Source organism: Takifugu flavidus, chromosome 22 (assembly GCF_003711565.1).
Source record: "Takifugu flavidus isolate HTHZ2018 chromosome 22, ASM371156v2, whole genome shotgun sequence".
NCBI lineage: Eukaryota > Metazoa > Chordata > Actinopteri > Tetraodontiformes > Tetraodontidae > Takifugu > Takifugu flavidus.
The window spans coordinates 1,000,001-1,021,621 of record NC_079541.1 but is presented as its reverse complement, the minus strand read 5'-3'; the positions used below and the strand labels follow the sequence as shown (position 1 = coordinate 1,021,621).

The 21,621-nt window shown below is 49.6% G+C and overlaps 2 protein-coding genes and 1 long non-coding RNA gene across 7 annotated transcripts in view; all 3 read left to right on the top strand.

Moving 5' to 3' along the window:
• Positions 1–1,662: 1,662 nt before the first annotated feature.
• LOC130519325 (transcription factor ETV6-like) lies at positions 1,663–16,832 on the top strand. 5 transcript variants are annotated; one of them, XM_057022676.1, is made up of 8 exons: positions 1,665–2,045; positions 4,195–4,324; positions 12,585–12,749; positions 14,480–14,614; positions 15,213–15,806; positions 15,926–16,068; positions 16,151–16,251; positions 16,332–16,832. In XM_057022676.1, exons 1-8 carry the CDS (start codon positions 2,019–2,021, stop codon positions 16,432–16,434), a joined length of 1,398 nt encoding a protein of 465 aa, XP_056878656.1. In that variant the 5' UTR covers positions 1,665–2,018; the 3' UTR covers positions 16,435–16,832. The 5 variants fall into 5 exon arrangements, with proteins under 5 accessions (XP_056878660.1, XP_056878658.1, XP_056878656.1 ...); XM_057022677.1 differs by having other exon boundaries at positions 1,666–2,045; positions 4,198–4,324; XM_057022680.1 differs by lacking the exon at positions 12,585–12,749 and having other exon boundaries at positions 1,663–2,045; positions 4,198–4,324.
• Positions 16,833–17,267: 435 nt separating this feature from the next.
• On the top strand, positions 17,268–18,376 carry LOC130519367 (uncharacterized). Its single transcript, XR_008948288.1, has 2 exons — positions 17,268–17,682; positions 17,794–18,376. It is a non-coding gene; the product is annotated as an uncharacterized LOC130519367 (long non-coding RNA).
• Positions 18,377–19,913: 1,537 nt separating this feature from the next.
• Positions 19,914–21,621, top strand: part of LOC130519353 (chemokine-like protein TAFA-2) — a 27,225-nt gene continuing 25,517 nt past the window's right edge. The window contains exon 1 of the mRNA XM_057022730.1: positions 19,914–20,375. The gene's annotated coding sequence lies outside the window, so the exon portion shown is untranslated. The remainder of the gene's footprint in view (positions 20,376–21,621) is intronic.

The following is a 21,621-nucleotide window of genomic DNA, read 5'->3' as shown; positions in this document are numbered from 1 at the left end:
GTGAACTTTATTTTCTTTTTAAAAAATACACGTGATATTTCAATTTACCACAAGGGGGCGGTGTTGCCGCACGCAAGTGTGCATCTATGAGAACCAAAAATTACTTTTCTTCCTGTTCCTCCTCCGACAAAAAAAACAAACAATAAAAAAATCAAATGAAAGGCGCGCTCGGGCACGCACGCACACACACACACACACACGCACACACACACATTTTACTGAGTAATACTTTAACCATTTTTGTTTATTGAGATAATGACAGTGCACATTGATCAACATCTCAGTTATGCATCATTGTAAATACGCCGCAACTAGGAAAAACAGCTAAATCCTATCAGAAATTAGAAAAATAAATTCACAACAATTGTTGTCCCTCCAATTTAGAGGCTCAAACTTTTTCACAACTGCTTGGGGAAGAGAGCGAACACAGTTTGAAACAGTTGCAGCCAAACTTGGTAATGCATTGCCTCCACCTTTCAAACTTTTTTTTTTTACAGCAGTCAATTGAGGGTTTTATGGCCATCTGATTTGTTGACTTCCTGTTGTGTGTCTTTGTCGTATGTTGTGGAAAAGTTTTGGAATTTTCATCTGCAGAAAAGGCAGTATAGCTCCTCTTTCTTCACTTATTGTGTGTACAGGGAATCCTTCCTGTCTCTAAAATCAGACAAAGAGCAGAGAGAAGTCCATTTGAACGTAAGTATATTTATATATGCAGGAACTGGTTATAATCCTTCTGTGCATTACACACAGATTTTAGAACATTAGTTACATTCCAAGTCGCATACATGGTGGTTTTATTTTCAGTGCAAACTCCACTGAAAAGAATGCACCCAATATGTACTGAGACATGACTTAAAAGTGATCCTTGAGCTTTGACCTTCTGTTGTGTTCCTCTGACGGTGTGGACGTTCTTGCTCAATAAAAACCGGCTGTGGCACAAGAGGTATTGTGATTGTTCCACCTCTATAGTAACGGTAGTGTATATGTGGTAGATTCCAATCCTCAGCAAACATGGAAAAGGCTACAAGAGGCTCAGAGGTCCTGCTGCAGTTATGATGGAGTCGTGCGTCTCCACTGCATTAAACACCAGCGTTGTTGGAAAGAGACAGACACAGATGGAAATAGAGCCAATAAGGTCAACGTTCATGGTCCACTCCTAAATCAGCACGTGTACATCAGTGTTTAGACAAGCAGAAGTGTGGAGTGTGGAATGCCAACCTCTGGATGTCATAAAGACCTAAATACCTGACTTCCCCCTCTCCTCTACCCATATACTGACATCAACAAGGCACAGACAGTCAATGCACTCATATATGATGACTTGCTACAGCAACGAGTGCACACACACACACACACACACACACACACGCGCGCGCGCACACAGCCGGCTGCGGTCTGCCTGCGACCTGCTGCGATTTCCTGCTAAGGGTTTCCCTTTAAAAGGGGGCAAGGCTCAATGCTGGGAATTCACGTCATTTCACTGTTTTACACACACATCCAAATCAATGAGAGAGAGAGAGAGAGAGAGGGAGGGCGAGAGAGGAAGAGGCAGAGAGAGAGAGGGAGGGCGAGAGAGGAAGAGGCAGAGAGAGAGAGAGGAGGGCGAGAGAGGAAGAGGCAGAGAGAGAGAGGGAGGGCGAGAGAGGAAGAGGCAGAGAGAGAGAGGGAGGGCGAGAGAGAGAGAGGGAAAGAGAGAGACTCTTCCAGGAAGAATTATTAACCAGCGCGCTGCCGCCGACATCTGAAAGGGAAACACGCAGACAAAAGAAGTTTACTGAGCGACCGCCGCGCCATGGAGCCGGACCGCAGATAAGAGAGGCCGAATTAAAGACAACTGGAGAGAGCGAGGGGCTACATGAAAAGGGCCAACTTGTCCCAGAGCAGCACACCGAGCGGCCGCAGCGCCGCCTCTCCCCCCGCTGTCCGCCTCCCTGCGCGAGCCCCGAGGACGTGAAGAGGAGCGCGAGGCGAGCACGACGGAAAAGTGGCGGCGCGAGCCGAGAAGTTGACGGCCGACCATGTCCGACCCCTCCGCGCCGAGCAAGGTGACACTTCACTCCCTTTCTCGCCTCTTTCGCAGCGCATCCGCCGGCCGCTGCGGCCAGATAGATCCGCGGCGGCGCCATTCACTTTGTTTTGCTCGTCATCTGTTGCTCCACGCTTTAGTTCGCCTCCGCCGATGGTGAACACGTCGTGACTGTCGGGTCTAGCGCGCAATTGTCAGCGATTCCACGCGCACATATCAAAGCTTCCTGCGCCTTTATCGCGGACCCTGCAGCTTCGATCTTCAGGTGTTCCGAACCACAACAGAACCAGCCCTCCTGGTCCCCGGTGAGGGGCAGGAATGCAACAATTGTCCTCATAACACAGTTGAGCATCTGACCTAAAAGAGCTGCTGAACAAAGACGGTAACAAAGGATAAACTGACAAACTTTTGCAGCCTGACTTTTGAGGGTTTTCTGCTGCTTCGTGGTGTCACTTTGTTAAGCAGACACAATCAAACGTCACCATTGTTTTGTTCAAGACCAACAAACCGATGACCAAGAAGTAATATATGTGACTAATGTTGAGTAAATGTATCAACATTAAGTCGGCTACAATATAATTGACATTTTGCTAATGATTGACATAATGCTCAAAATCAATGTTATATATTAGGACACCATAAAATGATCCAGTGGCCAGATACAAACAGGAATATGAGGGATTCCAGTCAATAATTAGCAGTCTGGAATGGCGTAACGCACCAACTCATTATATATTAAAACAATATTTTCAGTTCCTGCTCGTCGTCTTTGTGGCATTCGATCCTTGTGTGCGTATTTTGTTTGTCGGAGAGCTTCTGTCAAGTTGTGGCTTTAGAATTAAAGTGTCTGCTTCTCTGCTAAACATTAGAGGAAAATAGCCAGGCAGGTTTGAAACACTCCAAAGAGAAAGAGCTGAATCTGGGAGCCCAGGGTCCGTTTCGAGGGTCCGTTCCACTGTGTCTGGACGCCGTCTTTGGCCAAGGCAGGCCGCTGAGGGCGGGGTGAGGGTCCAGCTTGTGGCCAAGGGCCCAGCTCTGTCATGAATTTGGGGGCTTTTCTGCACCACCAACTTTAAGGGACATTCATCTTGAGTCAGAAATGGACAGGCTAAGACGCCATCGCCTGAGAGGAGGAAATAAAAAGCACGAAGATTACTGCTCAGCTTCCTCGGGAATTTCCTGTTGCATGCAGTTGGTGCACAGGTTTCACACTGAAGGTGGAGGGAAAAGTGACAGTAAAAACCTCTTGGACAGCTCAGCCGAAAAGTCTCCTGATGGACGTCGGCCCCTCCGTGATGTCACCAGTCGCAGACAACATCTGTCCGGCAAACGGTGTCGAAAGAAATAAAGCAGCAAATCCACTCTTTATAACTATGATCCAAGGAGGATTTCTTCCTTTTCATTAATTGATGTCCAGTTACAAAACAGTGACGAAGCAGTTTATGGGTCAGACCACGTGTTTTTAACCCTCCGGCGTCAATTGCTCATTAAAAGTTATTCAAAAGTGGGAATTAGAGCAGAATACGTCCCCCATTAGATTACAGATAAAACCAAATCTAACTCACATTTTCATTCTGAATCCCATTTTAAATAACTACGAGTGTTTTCCTCGGATCTGAGTTTTAAAAAGGATGGTGTTTGGAGCAATACTGGATCCCACCACTAGAGGGTGTGTTTGAGACGCTACTTCAGAACAAGTGGAGCCAGAAGAACCGTAACAGCATCAATATTTGGCAGCGATGTCAGCGTGCAGGGCAGCACTGATGACCCAGGTCGACCTTTTCTGAGCTCTGGTTCCTATTCCTCGACACTACAGCCCATAATAATCAACAAAAAACACTTGAATTATGCTGCAACTCCATGTTTCCAGCACACTGAAGCTGCTGGATGGTTGATCTTCCTAGTTTTTCTCTGGTATTTTGACTGAATTCACCTGTTCGCTCCTAAAAAATAATCCCTGCACGTTTTAGTCAGGGGAATGCGTTTTCACGTGCACGTCTGTTAGAGACAGAACTCCAGCGTGGGTACAGACAAGTCCAAGGCTAGCTGATGTCGCGTTCGCCGCGAGCGGCGAGGTGAGGGCGGGCCAGCGCCGGCCGTTTGGGTTCAGGGCTGGTGCGTTGTGGCGCTTTGTGAGCCGAGCTTTGTGTCTCTGTGTCTATTCATAGCAGGAGAGGAGCTCTTTCAGTCCTTCCGCGAACCCGCTGCCAAACTCCACTTCCTCCCCCGTCCATGCGCCTGCTGCGAGGCCAGCCAGCCGAATGGAGGACGAGCCCGCCAGGCTGCCTGCACACCTGCGTGAGTCTCACACACACACACACACACACACACACACAGATGAGAACGGCTCCTGCACATGTTGATCGGTTGGTGGCAAGAACCGATCTTTGTCTTCTTATATTCTCCCGCGAATGTTTCGGTATCGATTTGTCTTTTCCGTCTCATCGTCTGGGGAACTTTCCTAGCTGCCTTTTTCCATAAATCCAGTTTGAGCTTCCGCTGAATCATCGGCGTCAATTAATCCGTGCAGCGATACGGACTGTTGGGAAACAGGAGTTCTTCTTTGCTGCACCTCTTTTTAAAAAATTTTTTATGTAAAATCAAAGGTCACGCGCTCAAACACCTCCCGTCTCCAGGACTGCTGGAGCTCGGAGGTGTTGAGCCAGATCCGAGGTCGGATCCCTGAACCGTACACGGCTCCAACGGTCCGGAGCTGACGGAGCCAATAAGCAGTAGTTATTAGCAGCCGAGCATGGGCGGTCTGGTGCTGACAACATCTGGCAGTAATGGAAATGAAGGGACGGAGAAGAACCGGGATCCAAATTAAGATGATCAGCACAATCGCCAGAACTTTAGGATGAATGCGTCAGATCGGTGCAAGTTATTGGTTTTCCTCCAGGTTGTTTTAGATGAATGAATCTGCACTTGTGGTGTCACATAATTACACATCAGGCTCGATGGGACTGCATATTGTGACCATAAAACAAAGGGACTTCCCCTCGTTTGGCCTATAAACTCGATTTACATCGAGTGATTTCGCTCCTTTCAGAATAAATACGAGACAAATGTGCAAGAGATTGAGGAAAAATACCTTTTATGACTGGACCAGCAAATATGAACTGAAAAGATTGTTCAACATGAGGCCAAACTGTCTTTTAAAGCTGTTTTTAAAAAAAATAATTTGTCACCCTGGGTCCAATTAGGGGCTGTTGTTATCCGAGTGTGGCCTGCTGCTGCAGTTATTTCCTTTTACCCTCCATGGTTGTCGCTCCTGAAGCCAGCTGCTCTCCAACACTTTTAAGACCTGTGGGCTGTTTAAACTCAGGAATATAGAGTAGGTTAAAGGAATTTCAGGAATAGAGAGGACCGGTAGGTTAAAGGAGTTTCAGGAATATAGAGGACCGGTAGGTTAAAGGAGTTTCAGGAATATAGAGGACCGGTAGGTTAAAGGAGTTTCAGGAATATAGAGGACCGGTAGGTTAAAGGAGTTTCTCTCTTGGGAATAAAGGGAAACAGGTTTCAGCTGAACTGACTCTTCTGTGGCCGTTTCACACCTGTACGTTAAACGAAGGGAGGAAGCGGAAGTTTCGGGAGCAAACATTGCTCAGGTGAAGCAGGTGAGAGGGGTTGTTACTCCAGGCCATCCAGGCGGCCAATCACAGGGCAGGTGGGGTCGGACCGGCGCCAGGAGACGGGACGTTCAAAGGCTAACACCAGCCACCTCGTGCGCACGTCCATCAATATTTAACCAGGCTACGCTCTCTTTTTTGTCCTGGGTTCAGAGTCCTCTGTGGGGGCGGCGGGCCGAGGATGGACGGGCCGTGCAGGAAACTCCCTCGGGGGCACTTCCTTCTTTCATTGTTGCAGAAAAAGGAAGAAAGCTCAACAGGTCCGCGTCGGGTTTCCTGTGAAGTCAACTGACGCTTCGGCTCACATCCGCAGACTTGGGACAGACGTCTCGCTCCGTCTTATTCTGAAGGATCCTCGAACTGACCTGACTCAAATCTGCAGGTCAAAGACCGCCCCCCCCCCTCAGTGTTTGGAAATCTCTCCCCCCAAAACCAGACAGATGGCAGCATAGCTTTGACACCCCTGCTCGTCCTTTCTCCCGCTGCCCTGTCTAAACACACATGTGCTGCAGGACGGGCCGTCCATTAACACACACACTCACTCACACACTCACAGGGCGTTCTGTCCTCGGGGGAGGGCGGGGGTGGGGGGTGGGGGGGAACGGGGGTGGGGGGAGAAAAAGAATGAGGGAGGAAATTGCAGTGTGGGCAGAAATCCGCCTTCTCCATTTCCTGGGGAGGAAGTGGATTAGATCGGGGGAGTTGCAGCCTGCTCCTCACGCCGAAGAATGCGACCAGACTCGCTTTTAACCCTTTCAGCCAGACGTCGGCACAAACAAAGGCCGCGCTGGAAGTTCAGAGGAAAACGTGGGAGACGGCGAGCCCGGAATATCTCTTTGATAGCGTCTTTAACGCGAGTTTCGCTTCTCTCTGCCGCTGCGTTTCCTGTCTGTTTGTTGGGCGATGCAGCGAAACCCTCGTAATGATTCTTTCCATCCAGCAGAACTGACGTTTGAAAGCCAATAAATCAACCACAGAAAGACGTGAACAGTGATCAGCATTTGAAGTTTTAGCGGGATTCGTTCAGTCCCGGGATGGGGGGTGGCGTGCTCGCCGGGTCAGGGATAAACAACAAACGCTCCTCTTCAGCACCACTGGATCATTTGAAAGAAAGGGCTGAAAACTTGGACGTCGGCCCACGGCCATGAAAACAAGTCGTCCCGCTACGGCGCCACCGTCAAAGTGGCGCCGCCATCGATCGATGAACGAGATTTTTCCCATTTTAATGAGGTTGTAAACGCCTCCGCCCGATGGTCGCACACACGAGCAGGTTTAAAATCTTTTAACATTTACTCATAAAGCTGCTAATGCAACAGGGCAATTATATCGCTACGTGATTAGATTCAAGTAAAATCCATGGAAACAAGCCTGTGTTTTGTGTGCGAGGGCGCGCACGGCTGCGTGCGTGTGTGTGTGTTGTGCGCTCACAGCTGGGATTGCACTGTGCACGCTTATATGAGTGGGTGGATGAATGTGAGTGAATCTTGTGTCTCTGTGCAAAGCCTGCCAGAGGTTGTGCGCGCGCTCGTGCGCGTTAGGCGCATGTTTTCTGTCTTTCTGAGGGGAAATTTCCTGCCCCTGGAAGCGGCTCTTGTCCTCAGGAATTTCCTGAGTGGGCAGTCGGCGCTTCCTGAATAAATGTTGTTGTTGTTGTTTTTCATGTGTGCCTGTGTGTGCGCCTGTGTATGCGTGTGTGTGTGTGTTTTAACTGGTTCTTTTCTCTTCTGAAAGGGAAACTGTTCTCACATGCCAGCGAAGGCGCTGCCACAAAGAGCAGAGTCTTACGTTGCTGACTGGAGGTGTTGATTTCTAATGGAGAAGGTCACAGCAGCACAGGTGCTCTTCATCAAGTCATCATGGAGGGTTGATAGGCGAGAGGTCGCCGCTGATGTTGTGTGTTCATCTTTAAGATGAATCAAGTCAATTCTTCTCCGTTTTCTCAATATTTCTCAGTGTGAAGGACTGGTAGCTGCGCAGCATCCAGGATTTTATGGATGTCTTTTATCCTGACTAATGTCTAGTGCCCAGACGATCCACAACTTTAGTATTTTTGACACCTACGAGGAAGCATTTCAAGGAAAATATAGATCTTTGCGCCATAATTCTGCTACTATTAAGCCTGTGGGTGCTAAAGTGTGATTAAACTGATAGGCGAGGTCGTTTGGCGAGGCTGGATTTTGTGTGTTTTTTTTCTTGACAACGTGAAACCAAATCTCAGCCGGGATGGAGAAAAGGTAGGAAGGAAAGGAGAGATGGAAAAAGATGGCACAAACTGGAGCGTCGGAAAGATGGAAGCTTTTATGGGTGATCTCACTTCTCCACGTGGGGAAAAGCATATGTAGCGTTGGTGTTCCAGACGAGCGAGGGCCAGTCGTTTCATTTGATGCGTCTTTGAAGGCAGCCAGTGTCGGAAAGAGAAGTGAAGGAACAAAAGGAAGAGTGACTCTGTATTCAGGAACTAACTAACATGAGCCAGCTTGCTCTGCTGCTCAACAACAAGCTATCAAAAACAGGTAGCGCTACTTCCTGCCTATAAAAGTTGCGTGTGATTGATGATCCGTTTTATGTTTGTTTTGACTGGATGAAGTCCAGATTTGCCGGACTGGGACGGGCACGTGCATGCCGGCAGGATGACTCTGGAAGGGGGGGTGGGGTTCTTGACAAAAAAGCAACAGCGTATGTGTGTGTGTGTCCTCACATTACTACCACGATTGTGATTTAACTAACAAAGTGGGGCCATTTTGGCTGGTCCTCACAACTTCAAAGGACTGCTTCAGGGTTCAGACCTGGTTTTATGGTTGAGGTTAGAATGGGTTTAGGTCCAGGTTAGGGGTTAGTTGGATTGGTTAGGGAGCTGGGTATTTTCCTCTATTAAATTCCCCACTGAGATAGAAAGGTGAGAATGAGTGTGTGTGTAGGTGTATTTTCCCTCGCCGCACCCATCTGAAGTACAGAGCGACACAAAGAGGAGATGAATGGCGCGCGAGGACTAACCTAAAGGTCTCCCCTCCTCCGTCTTCCTCCTCCTCAGTCGGCAGAAAGAAAACTCCTTTCTCTGTTGAGTTGGCGGAGCTCTGCTAGAGGAAGAGCAAACATTTATTAAAGAACCGGGCGATTTGAGCAGCTTTGAGCCGCCGGTGGGCGATGCCTTCTCTGTTTATTTAGCAGTTCATCCCAGTCAGGCTGGGATCCTCTCCTTGGGATTTTTGTTCTGCCAGGAAGTAATGTCGTTGAAATTCCAGGATGACTCAAAACACTTGGCAAAGCAGGGAAAAGGGGAACGCTCCGAACTGCGGGACGCTCCGAGCAGGGCCATGTTGTGGCACACCTCAATCGACAGGTTTCGCTTGTTAGCTTAAAACACACGCCAACGTGTGATCCTGGCGCTCGGCGCCTCAAAATGGTGAACCAGTTGCTCCACACCCAACAAGTCCTGATCACACGGAAGCATTTTTAGAGTTCTCGTTTCTGTTGGCGGAAGTTTCTGGGAGATTTTGCTTTCAGACTCCATATAGTGGACTAGTTAGTGGACTAGTTAGTGGACTTAGACTCAGTGGTTGTTGGTTTCTCTGTACCCGTGCCCTTGCACCCGACCCAGCTGGGATAAAGTGATAAATAACGGATGGAGTGATCATCAACCCAGGATGAAAGGTCTAGAGCAGGGGTGTCCAAACCCAGTCCTCAAGGAGCCGGGTTTTCTGTCCTACTGGACCAGGCACACAATTCTTTTCACCAAAACTGGTGAAAACCGAGAAGGCCCTTGAAGATTGTGGCCCTTGTTGACTAGGTTTGGACCCCCCCGAGAGGCCAGACTGAGATGGTTTGGACCGGAGGAGGGACAGTGACTCTACTGGAAGGGTGTTGAATTTTGACGATTGACCTCTCGAACTTTTGGGAAGAGTGAACAGCCAAAGGTCACCTATTGTGTCCATGACAGTAACCAGAGCAAAGGAGTGTTGCAACCTACCTCCGAGGGTGAGGCGTCTGTGTGGGGTTGACATTGATTTTTGGACAAGACTTTGAGCTCCGCAGCAGGACGGACCTCATTAACTGGTCTGGCTGTGAGGGGAAGTCGAGGGCTTCTGTACCGCAACACTGAAACAGGACACCCGTGATCTCATCCTCCTCCTTCCTTCATTCATCCAAAGCGCTTAAGAGTTGCCTTGGCAACTCGTGAGCGCTGCGTGTGCGTGCGTGTGCTGGCGGGGGCTCGAGGAACCACGGGGTGAAAATGATGTGTCATCAGAGAGGATGAGGAGCCCGGTTTAGTCAAGTGTGTGGGATCTTCCCCCCGTCGTGCTGGACGGTCTTTAGGCATCGTAAACTCGCATAAATGAGCAGCACCAGCGCTTGTTTTCAGCCCAGATGAATGAAAATCTGTTTTCTTCCTGCAACTTTCAACAACTCTCGTCCTCATTGCCGCGAATGTTGGAAATACCGAGAGGGAAAGTCTTGAGGGTCACTTTGTGTCCACCTCAGCTATGGTGCCGACGGTTCCTCCGAACCAGCCCAGACACATGAAATCTGATCATAGAAAGAGACAATAACAAGAGGAATAGATTTGCCTCACAGTGACTCAGCGTTGGGAGGTTTCGCTAGATAAGAGATCGCCGTTCACACAAAAGAGAAACACGGTTGGAATGTTGAAGGGAAAGCTGCGAGAGCAGAGAGCTGCGGCGCCCAGACGAGCGTCCACTTCCTTCCTCCTACCTTCTTCACAGCTCTGTGTGCTCATCTTGTTCCTGTCATCCGGTTTATTTTCTGTCCTGACTGCATCCACCAGCACTCTCCCTGCTCTCTCTTCCTTTTCTCATCCCACCTCTGCCGTTAACGAGCCTCCCGGCGTCACTCTCCAACCTGGCCACAGGAAGTTTCCCGAGCTCAAGCGGAGCCCACGCTGGATTGCTTCCTGCCAGAATGTGTTGTGGGACACACTTTTTTGGGCGCTCTTCCTCCTCCTCCCGTTTGCTCTTCTTGTCGCTTCCTCCTCCGGGCTCTGCACAGATGGCCGAGGCCGGCGGACCGGATCTCTGGGGGCTCTTGGCAAAGTACTGCATCTCTCAGGCCCGTGACCTTTCGACCTGGGCCGCGTCCGTGCCCGCGGAGGCCTCGCGGTTTCACAAGTTAGCCGAGAGAATACCTCCGCTACACATATTAGCATGCTCACTTTATTAGCGACACAGCAGGGAAGCTCCAGCACTCACGTCCTGGGCAGGGAGCTCAGGTTTGAGGGCCTTATCTGCTGACACTTGCCTGCGTGGTCGTGTAACACCTGTATCCCATTGCCTGACATCTTCTGAGGATGTCTGTTGACAAGGGGAGGGTCAGATAACCTAGCCTGCCCCGGGTTTATCTGCCCTTGTGCCCCTGTCTGAATAGCGAGGGGTGGAAAGGCAAGAAATGGGAATCGGACAAGCGAGACTGGGTTTCAAATTGTATCGATCCCTCTCTGGGAGGACGTCAGTGAAGCGAGGGTCCGAAAAGCCGCGCAAGGTTCCGATTACACGTGCGACAGTGACATTGGCGGCTCCAGATAACGGCTGACCGCATCCCAGAGGAAGCGTTTGAGAGCCGGTGATGATGAAGATGTAAGAAATGAGCGGAGGCTCGGCGTGAGACGGGTATTTCTGCATCGCTGGTGTGTGTGTGTGTGTGTGTGTGTGTGTGTGTGTGTGTGTGAGGGAGAACCAGAGGAAAAGAGAAGGTGGGACACCTGGAAACCATCAAAACACAAAGAATACAAAATCAGGACAGGCGAGGTAGCTTCAGATAAAAGAATGCTCGTGTTCTTGTCTGTACTTGTGTTCTCGTGTACTTTGTCAGCCGAGTACACGAGCTACCAAGCAAGTGACCAGATGCCCATTTTATCAAGTATGAATCATATGTGATTTGCGTGGACAGCGAAGTATCCCACAATGCACCTCAGCTAGCAACAGCAGAAAGTGCAAACTTCAGATGCTCACAAGAACGACGTGCTTGCTTAGTATTGAGAAACGGCTCGTTTAAGCTAACAAGAACGCGAGGCCCGAGTTGTCTTAGCATTTAGCTATAGCAGCCGCTGCCACCATTTCACACAGTTGCTGTTTTTTCCATTTTGTGGAATTCTGTGTATATTTAGGAACCCGTCAAGAACATGAGCAGGTGTTCCTGGTAGCTGAGGAGAGATCACCACGAGGGAATTTTCAGCAAACACGTGTAGGAGTAGCGAGCTCCTCCCTGCATTGGTAAATGACAATAGGTGGATTTTGAGCGGCTGCCAGTGCGACCGTTTCTCCATTCAAGGCCATCGCTGAGAATATCTTCCAGATTATTCTTGTATCAGCAGGAAAAGAGTGTGTGATCACAGCCAACGTTGCTGAGGATCTCCAAATGCAGCCCGGGCCTTGTCGCAGCCTCCCGGCGCTCTTTCGTCAGCCCTGCAGATGTTTTACACTCCTGTTCCCACGGCAGGGAAAGAACCATTTCGGAGTGGAAAAAGAGAGATTGTGTCCGTGCTTTCCTCCGCTCCCTCTGTGCGTCCTTGACAGATTATCCACAAGCTAATATTCTGTCCATCTTGTCTGGAAGTCACCGGGCCAAGAACAGCACAGATTGTTGCAGATAAAAGGACATAACAGTCTGCCTCTTTTTTGTCCGCCTCCTCCTCTTTCATCCTTCCGATTCATTCTGCGCTCCTTCTCCTAACCTGTCAACTTTTAATCTTTTATGCTGTCTTCCCATTCTCGCTCCTACATTCATCTCCCCCCTCCTTTTATCTCCACTTCCTCAATATCCTTTTTACTGCCTCCGCCTCCTCCTTCCTGTCTTTCCTCTTTCTTCCTTCCTTGCCTCCCCAACCCCCGCATCCTTCTGCCTCTCACTTCTCCTCGTCTGTCCTTCCCCTTCCCCATCCGCATCCTTTTCCTCCCTCGACCCTTTCCCGCCTGCAGGCCTGCAGCCCGTCTTCTGGAGCAGGGACGACGTGGCCCAGTGGCTGCGCTGGGCTGAGAAGGAGTTCGCCCTGCGGCCGATCACCAGCGGATCTTTCCAGATGAATGGCAAAGCCCTGCTGCTGCTCACCAAAGAGGACTTCCGCTACAGATCCCCACATTCCGGTAATCTTTCCCCGTCTTCTTCCCAGGGGTGTTGCTGTGGAATTTGTGCGACCTCCATGACAGCTTTGGAATTTAGAATCGACAGAAAGTGTTGCTCAGCAGGCCAAATATGTACCTGGAACCAGGTTTTCTCAGCAGCATTCCCATTTCAGACATTTAAATGATGTCAGCCCCGCAGCATTCCGGCCAAAAGAATCCTCGTCCCTGCTTTATCCCAGGCTGCGGCTGCCAAAGCGGACCGCCTGCAATATCAATTCAGCACACGAGCTTCAACTCTTCCTGCAAAAGTAGGCTAACGCTAGCGCCATCGAGTTTAAATCTTATGGAGCAGGAGATTTACAAGCCAATATCAGGAGCGTTGCAGGAAAATGAAGCATTTTCCCCCAGATTTTCCCAAAACAAACTAGCTCCCAGCGGCACCAGTGAGACAGGTGACTGGATGGTTTCCAGCGTTCTCTCTCACTGGTTCATGCTGACAGGAGGACAAACAATAAGAGAGAAAGGTGGGAACCCTGTCGTCAAGTTTTCAAACTCATGCATGATGTAGATGAAACGCGTTGCCAGAGCAACTTTGGAGCGCTGCGTTCGGAGGCGTTCGCAGATCGATGCAGCGCTCCGGAGCCGGAGGAGGGAAGGCGACAGTGTCAGGTGACAGCGGAGGAAGGCAGCTGTTGCAGCGAGGCGGCCGTGGAGGGGAGGGGAGGGGAGGGGGAGGAAGTGGGAGACCGTTGATCAGGAAGTGCAAGCCAACCTCAACTGTTGCCTCGGCAACACCAGCGGCCAGGCAACCTGCCACAAAGGGAATGTGATGAGTGTTGAAGGACACGTTAGCGTTCAAGAAAACGTGAGAGCATCGAGATTAGGGACAAAAGCGACTGCAAGCTGCCCGATTGGGCGCCCTGGCGGTGTTTTATCGCCAAGAAAACGGAGAAAATCTCAGGAGCTCGGATGAAATTCTTACAATGTTGCTCTTAGACAGAAGAAGCACCCAAAATATAACTACCGTCAAAAACACAATAGTGCTTCTTGTAAAGCCCAATCTTTGTCATTTTTAATAGCTTTTTGTCTCATAGAAACTTGTTTCAGAGTTTTAGTTCTGTTATTTAAACCACCTGTGTGTTCTGAACACCAAATAATCTAAAATGTGCTTTTTAAAGCAGCTTTTGAGAGTTATTGACGTTTAGAACCGGGTGAAAGGACTCGTTAAGGCATCGGGAAGCAGGAATTTTCTGAAATCCGCAGCCCGGCAACAGCTTCAGAGAAAGGGGAAGCAAAACCATGAGTGTGTGTGTGGGTTCGCGTTCAGCGTCACTTCCTTTACGAGAATCATTTCCTTGTTATGCTAACCTGTCCAACAACCGTTTGGGTGTGATTGATGCGTCTTTGTTGCCTGTTGATGCCACGCAAACAGCTGTTAATCACCCTGAACTTCCTGCTCCGGCTGCGTCACCCTGACTGTGGAGTCACCCGAAAGAGGCGGCCAGCGCGTGCTGCCGGGGTGACGCCGCCGGTCGGAATGCGCCGAGTAAAGGGGGCAGAATTCCCACAGAGTAGCTGTGGTCGTCTCGCCGCTGCCTTATTCCATTATTGCTCAAGCTTCCAGCTGCCTGGAAAGCAGATAAGGGAAGAAGGACAAGTAGTGGGAACTGGGCTGAGTGGATGAGGCAACCAGCGAATTCCCCTGGTGGACAGGCGGTAACCTTTGACCTTTCATCCCCCCTCCCGCGCAGGCGACGTGCTGTACGAGCTGCTGCAGCACATCCTGAAGCAGAGGAAGGCCCACGTGCTTTACCCATCGGCGTATTACCCCGGGAGCTCCTTCAGCTCGCTGCCCGAGAGCGCCGTGCAGCACCTGAAGCTTGAAGGTCAGTGCCGACGAGCAGACGCCATCATGTGTAGAAGGTCGCCATGTGGTCACTGGTCGGGCCTGACCGACAGGAAGTAAAGGGCTGTAACGCTGTTGTGAGTTAACTGCATGTTGTTTCCGCCTTTCGAACGCGGTTGAGAGGAGAAATGTTTGCCAGTTTTCCAGTAAATATGAAACTGCCATAATTCCCCTTGTTAGTCGAACCTGTTCCACAAGGAAGTTTAGCTTTGTTTACGAAAGCGCTCGTACCGCCGGCTTTCGATGGTTAAACTGCTGCGTTTGTTTTTAACTCTATTTTTGAACCCGTACGTTTGTGTTTTTATTTTTTAAATGGAGCAAAAAGAACAAAGTTCAAAGAACTGAAACAGGACTTTTTTCATCTGTGGGAACACAGCGCCCCCTAGTGGAGCTCGAGGCTGCGACATTACGATCATGACCAGTAAATGAAATGTAAAGTAGAAGTAATTTATCTAAAAGGAGCCCTTTGCAGAACTCTGCAACATCCACGTGATCGTGTTTTTACTCTTTCTTTCTTCTCTTTTTTGATAAATCATCTGTTTGAAATCCGAAAACAACTGCCTCTCTTCTAACCTCAGAAACGGTACGGCGACCACCACGTGGCGCAGAGCCCCTCCCCCAACATCCGCCAACCATCGAGCTCCGGCACCGCTCTCGGTCCCCCCATCTTTCAGCCACCAAGCGGTCCCCCCCAGAGCGGAGCCACGCCCGCCCGGCCAGCGAGGACCACCAGACCTTCTCTCAGCTCCCCGACAGCAACCACCACCTGCACGAGGACATGTACCCTCTGTCGGTGTCCCCGGCCGCCCCCAACGGCCGTTGCTCCACGCCCAGAGAGGCCCCGTGCCCCGGCAGCCCCGGAGCCCCCGACGCGGGCCCGCCCCGGATCATCCAGCTCATGCCCAGCACCATCATGAACCCCTTGCTCCTCAGCCCGAGCAGAAACACGGGGGGCGCCTCTATGGACTTCAGGCACAGTCGCGGCGGGACCGCGTCTCAGGTGGTGCTGGAGAACGGCCGCGAGGGGAGCGTGCACGGTCACCAGCACGCACTGCCCCTGGCCCAGCAGCACCACCTGCTGCAGCAGCACGAGGAGCCGCTCTACCGGAACCACGTCATCATGCCCGTGTCGCCCCCCGAGGAGCAGCAGATCCCCATCGGACGGATCGCAGGTAGGAATTCACAGTTCTTAGAGTCACAGGAAAAGGGGGCGGGTCCTTCCGGAGACATGGGGGGGTGGGGGGGGGGGGGTGTCAGCAGATTAAACCCCAGCTTCTCCTGACGCCCCCAGACTGCAGGCTGCTGTGGGACTACGTCTACCAGCTCCTGTCAGACAGCAGGTACGAGAACTACATCCGCTGGGAGGATGCAGAGAGCAAAGTCTTCCGCATCATGGACCCAAACGGCCTGGCTAGGCTCTGGGGCAACCACAAGGTGAAGCCCCCTTACGCGGTCTGGCTCAGCCAGCGGAAACAGATCAGTGAGCGTTACTCTTTGTGTTCCGTCGTTCTTGCAGAACAGGACAAATATGACGTACGAGAAAATGTCGCGAGCACTGAGACACTACTACAAGCTGAACATTATCAGGAAAGAGCCGGGACAGAGGCTTTTATTCAGGTAGATGTCTTCGAAATGAAATATTTCTGATGACTGAAAGCACGGGAGTCATGTTTAAAGGAACTTTTTCCCACCTTCAGGTTCATGAAAACGCCCGACGAGATCATGAACGGACAGACGGACAGGCTGGAGCACATTGAGTCGGACACAGACGAACAAATCTACATCAAGGAGGAATGCTGAGGGAAGCGGGTCCATGAACTGATTAGCACTTCTGCTACTAATACTTCTACAGCCAGCGATGCCTTTCAGAAGCAGCCTGAACAATCAGCGTGTAAAACCTGAGCGCCTGGACGGTCGTCGAGCCAGACAGGAGAGCCGGGCTCCGTCTTGGGATCTTCAAAAAAAGAAAACCTGCGTCCATTGTTTTGAATTGACTGAATGGAAAAGAGTTTCTAAATGTTCCCTTTTGATTACTGCAACGTCCCCCTGAGCTTCGATGACTTCCCTGAATCCTTCTGCTCTCCCTGGTCTTCTGCATTATGTCATGTAATTTTGTTGTTTGTAAAAAGAAAATTGTGCGTGCGTGTACGTGTGCGACAGGAATGTTTTCACAATGGAATAAACATTTTTGGATCAAATTGCAGCTCTTTGGGTTGAAATTAGAAACTCTGGCGCCATCACTCCTGTTGGTGTCGTACCGCGAGTGTCCACACGGGGGCAGCGTCGTGCCATCGGCAGGAGATCGGTCCTTTTATTGATTCCAATTGATTTGCAAATCCTTTTCTAAACTACTTTATCATTAATACTGCACCATTTACGCATTAAAACAGGGTCGTTTCTAGCTTCGTGGGGGACCAAAATGCTGTTTGGAGGCCTCTAGTAACTGATGAACAGGTAAAGGTAAGATGTCACTATCTATTAGACTTCATGAGCAACACAGGCTACAGTTAATATTTAACATCTTAATTTGAGCCACTCAGGCAAGTTAAACTGATTTTTAAAACACTTTAATACAAGGAAAATAATCCTCATGGGCAAAATGCGTTTGGTGCTTGTGAGACTCTGAGTAAAGCCTCCACATTTATTTCCTCATAAACACACAAAGCTGAGAAAATGAATGCTAAATAAGGCTAAAATAACATCAAGCGTCAAATGTGTGAGAGACAGAACAACTGTTAGGATCTGAATAAACGGCCCATGTTGGACAGGCCAACTTCCATAAAACACACAAAAAAAGGGAGTTCATGACCAACAAATATTAGCCAGCCAGCTAACATTTACCCGACGCTAGCTAGCTGGCTAAATAACTAAACTTTAACAAAATAAAACAAAAAAAGGCGTTTCACCTCCACATCACCAACAAATAACTCACCTTTATCGTTCTCTTCATCACTTTTTCTCCGGTTTCGAGCCGCAGCTGCTGTCAATCATCCCCATCACACCTGTCGGCGCTCCGCTACGTCACTACCTGTGGATCAGGTACAGCAGGTGTGTGTGTGTGTGTGTGTGTGTTCCTGCCTTAGAAAGAAAAAAAGATAAGAGGCCTGCAGGTGGGGTCATTATCAACCTTTACATGTGTCAAACTCTAACTCTAACCAGGCTGAAAATGCATTCAGTGGGATAGAAAACCCGGCAGGATCGTGGCCCTCGAGGACTGAGTGTCTGTGATGAGAGAAATGTTGGCAGGGTCCGTTTCCAGGGCGACACCAGCATGGAGACGCCGTGGAGCCAGAGAATCGAGACGGGAGAGGAAAATAAGGTTCTCTGGAATCAGCACTGACCAAATGGCTGATTGAGGAGAGAAGAGGCAGAAGAAGGTCGGCGGTCTGAGGGTGCAGGTCTCCAAAGAGCTGGAGGAGCAGATTCATCCAGGAGGTCAGAGCGAGGAGGAGCTGAAGAACCTCTGTGTGTTCAGAGATCAGGACATTCACCAGGCTCAGCGCCAGAATTAAGAGGCCTAAATGAGCAGAGGCAGCGTGCTGGACCCCTCGTATGACTGCTGAGGTTAACGAGACCCTCACGTGCACCTGCAGGACACTGGAACAGCCTGTCAGACTACAGAAACATCTAAATAACACTTGTTTTGTTCCTGCTTGTCTGGTTTATATTGACGTAACATAAAATGTAAATATAATTAATTTTAATGTGAAGATTAAACCTATTAAATACTTTTTGGAATATGCAGATGACTAAAGTGGGGATTTCTGTGTGTGTGTGTGGGGGGGGGGGGGGGGTCAAACGGGAATTAAATGCTTAAGATAACGTTTATCCGGTGTCGCGGCGCCCTCTTGTGGTCACGGTGAGAACAGCCTTTCTGGATGGCGACTGTCCTGGCTCATCAGAGATGAGTTAAACAACAAGAGAGTTGGTTTGCTTCTTTTCTAGTCTAGTTTAGACGATAGATTAAAAATACACACGAATTTATGTATAAAGTGAAAATCGAGCCCTTTTATATAGGAAATACATGTTTGTAGGCAGTCGTGACACGAGGTTGCGTTCCAGTTGGTTGCTTTGCTTTTTGATCAAAGCCCCTCGTTTTTGATCTTTGGAAGATCAAAGTCTCTCCGGATTCTGGAACAACACCAACATCTAATGAGCTCTTCCGCTTTCAACATTTCCTGCAAATTATATTAAAATCCCTTCATCAATTTCTGAGTTGCTTTTCTAACAAGCAAACGCCGGCTGTCGCGTTAGCAGCCGCCTTGGCGGAGGTGAAAATGAGATGGTAAATCAGCAAGGGAGCATATTTTAAACTGCTGAAGACAAATGAAAACACCGGAGGGCTTCTGATCAAAGACAGGAGTGAATCAGCATCTCGCCCTGCTGCTCAGCCTGCGTCCAAACTGTTGGACAAGCGGGGGGCGTTTTGCTTTTGGGTCTCCAGTGACGGAGGCTTGTAGCATCCAGCATCTACTGCTGCCCTCCTCCAGCCCTCCCAGAAAATTCCAGTGCTGCCGATGATTTTCCACACGCAGCATCTGAGATTGCAGCAGCTGCCTCTGGGAGACCTTCACCCACGATCTGTCCCACCCTCGGCCTTGTGTTCAGACAGCTCGTCACAGCTATATTGCACCCCAAGTGTAGCAAGAAATGAGGCTGCAGTGAAGTTCGGGCAAATTTTCTGTTTCATCTTTCTACATGTGAAATTGATTTTTCACACGAGGGTTTCAAAGGTGAGGGAAGCATATTTAAAAGCACCTTTCTCCCCGTCCAGGTTCAGGGGGGGGGGGGGGGGGGACACCTGATGGGGACAGACTGACAGACAGGAGCACGTGTCGTTATGTCAAGTGGTTCTGCTGTTTGTGAAAAGATAATTGTGTGTTGGAATAAACAGTTTTGGATCATTGCCTTGATTTCGCTGCATTAAACTGCAATTCCACATGTGTCCACATGAGGTCAGTGTTGTACCACGTATATCAACAGGTAAACGACATTATTATTATTATTGTTGTTGTTGTTGTTATTATTATTATTATTATTATTATTGTTGTTATTATTATTGTTGTTGTTGTTGTTAGTGGTGGTAATGAAGATGAGGATAATAATAAAATCGATTATTCTCAGCAGGCAGCCTTCTCGTCACTTATGTCTCCAACTGCTGCTTAACTCCATTTAAAACCAATAGTTGCGGCTTTGGCTCTGAAAAGTCAGGCTAAGTCACTCGGTGTTGTGCAGCCTCCAGGTTTGGGCGCACATCGGTGTCAGACATGAGAGACGCGTCCGTGGCGCTGCTGCGCTCTGCGCTCCGGAGTCTCCATAAAAGTTGAAGCACACGGAGCTGAGCTGTCAGACCGAGGAGAGACGCCGTGGAGAGCGGACCGGAGGCTGCAGGGACCGATGCCAATCGATTCCCTTTGGAGAAATCCACCTGTCTTTTATTGAGCGGGCCGATCCCGTCGGGACTGTCGGCGCAGTTAAAGTTTATTAGCCGCCCGACTGATATTCCAACATTCCAACACCTTCCCGGCCGCAGCAGAAGGAAAAGGAGCTTTTGGATGCTGGAGAAGCTGTGAGCGGTGCGCGGTGGATGGAAACGCAGCCCGACGATTCGGGGCTTTTATTTTATCCGAGGAAGGACGCAAATGTCTCCACCTGGCAGACTCAGCCCTGGATTGTAGCAGCAGCCTCGCCGATGGTTTGAGAGGGCGCTGAGGTGCCGGAAGGGAGTGGGACGATTCCAGGTAGGAGCCGTAGTTTCCTCCCGGGGTTTCAGCAGCATCACAGGAACAAACTGCTCCCAGTTTCCTTTAAGCAGCCATGCACGAAAACACCCCCGAGAACATTTCTTCCATCTAGTTCGGCTTCATTAGAGATCCCCCCCCCCCCCCACACACACACACGTGTGTGTTCTTGCAGTTTAAATAGAAATTTACTCTCTTCCTCTAAAAAACATTCCAGGAACTTAAACCCATAAATGAAAAATCCACACAAATCCGTATGAAACGTCACGGAAATGATCTTTTTTCCCTCCATTTTTAGATCTGATTCTTTAAATATTCAGACCTCCAAAATGCAGAAGAGAGCAGATTTTTTCCTCCCACTCGGAGACTAAAGTCCGGTTACTTAATCACGAGTCCTCTGATGATGAAACGCGGCGTCAGAGAGGCAGGAAGGCTTGGCAGGATGCTGCTCCGTCCTAAAGAGCACAGCGGCACGCCGACAGGAGCGGAGCAGGGAGAGGAGGAGGAGGAGGACGGGGCCGAAATAGCAGCCTAAAAACCGGCTTTGCACAGGAACTCCGGTCGGAATCAAGCGCACCTCTGGAAACGGTTTCAAACGACCCATTTTGGCCTCTTTGACAGTGAAAATCCTGAAACAATACGTCAGAATGTTGAGCTGAGCTTTGAAAGGGTCCCGCTGTGTCGGCCTGGCCCCCGACGGAGGCCCGGAGAAGTTTAAGGGTCTCCCTGAGGCCCCTGCAGCCCCGTCAGAGGCTCATATTTCTGCGTCGGCACCTTCAGCTGTATTTATTTACTCCTTAATTTGTATTTATTTACGCATAAACGGGCCTTAAATTCCAGACGAGGTTTAGCGTTGAGATGAAACCCTGAAAATATTGGAAATATTGGGCCATTAAAACTGGAATAAAAGAGGATAAAAGGGGAAAAAACGATTCCACTCAAAAATGCAGCCTCATTCAGATTATTCACATTCATTTTGCTCCTTTTTCAGTTTGTTTTTACCTTTTTTGGCGGTTGTGAGTTGTGTTTATTTGGGTTTGAGAGCCTCAAGGTCGCTCCCGTTCCCGTTCCGTGGTTTTGTTTCCATGGAATTCCTCAGGATCGGTGGTCAGACCATCGTGGTTTTCAGCCAATATCTCCGACCGTTTTGGGAGAGCTCCAGAAATTTCATTGCATTAATTTTAAGAAATGAAGTTCCAAATGTCAAATATAGGTAAAATCCAGGTGCTCGGCCTGGTCCTCCCCC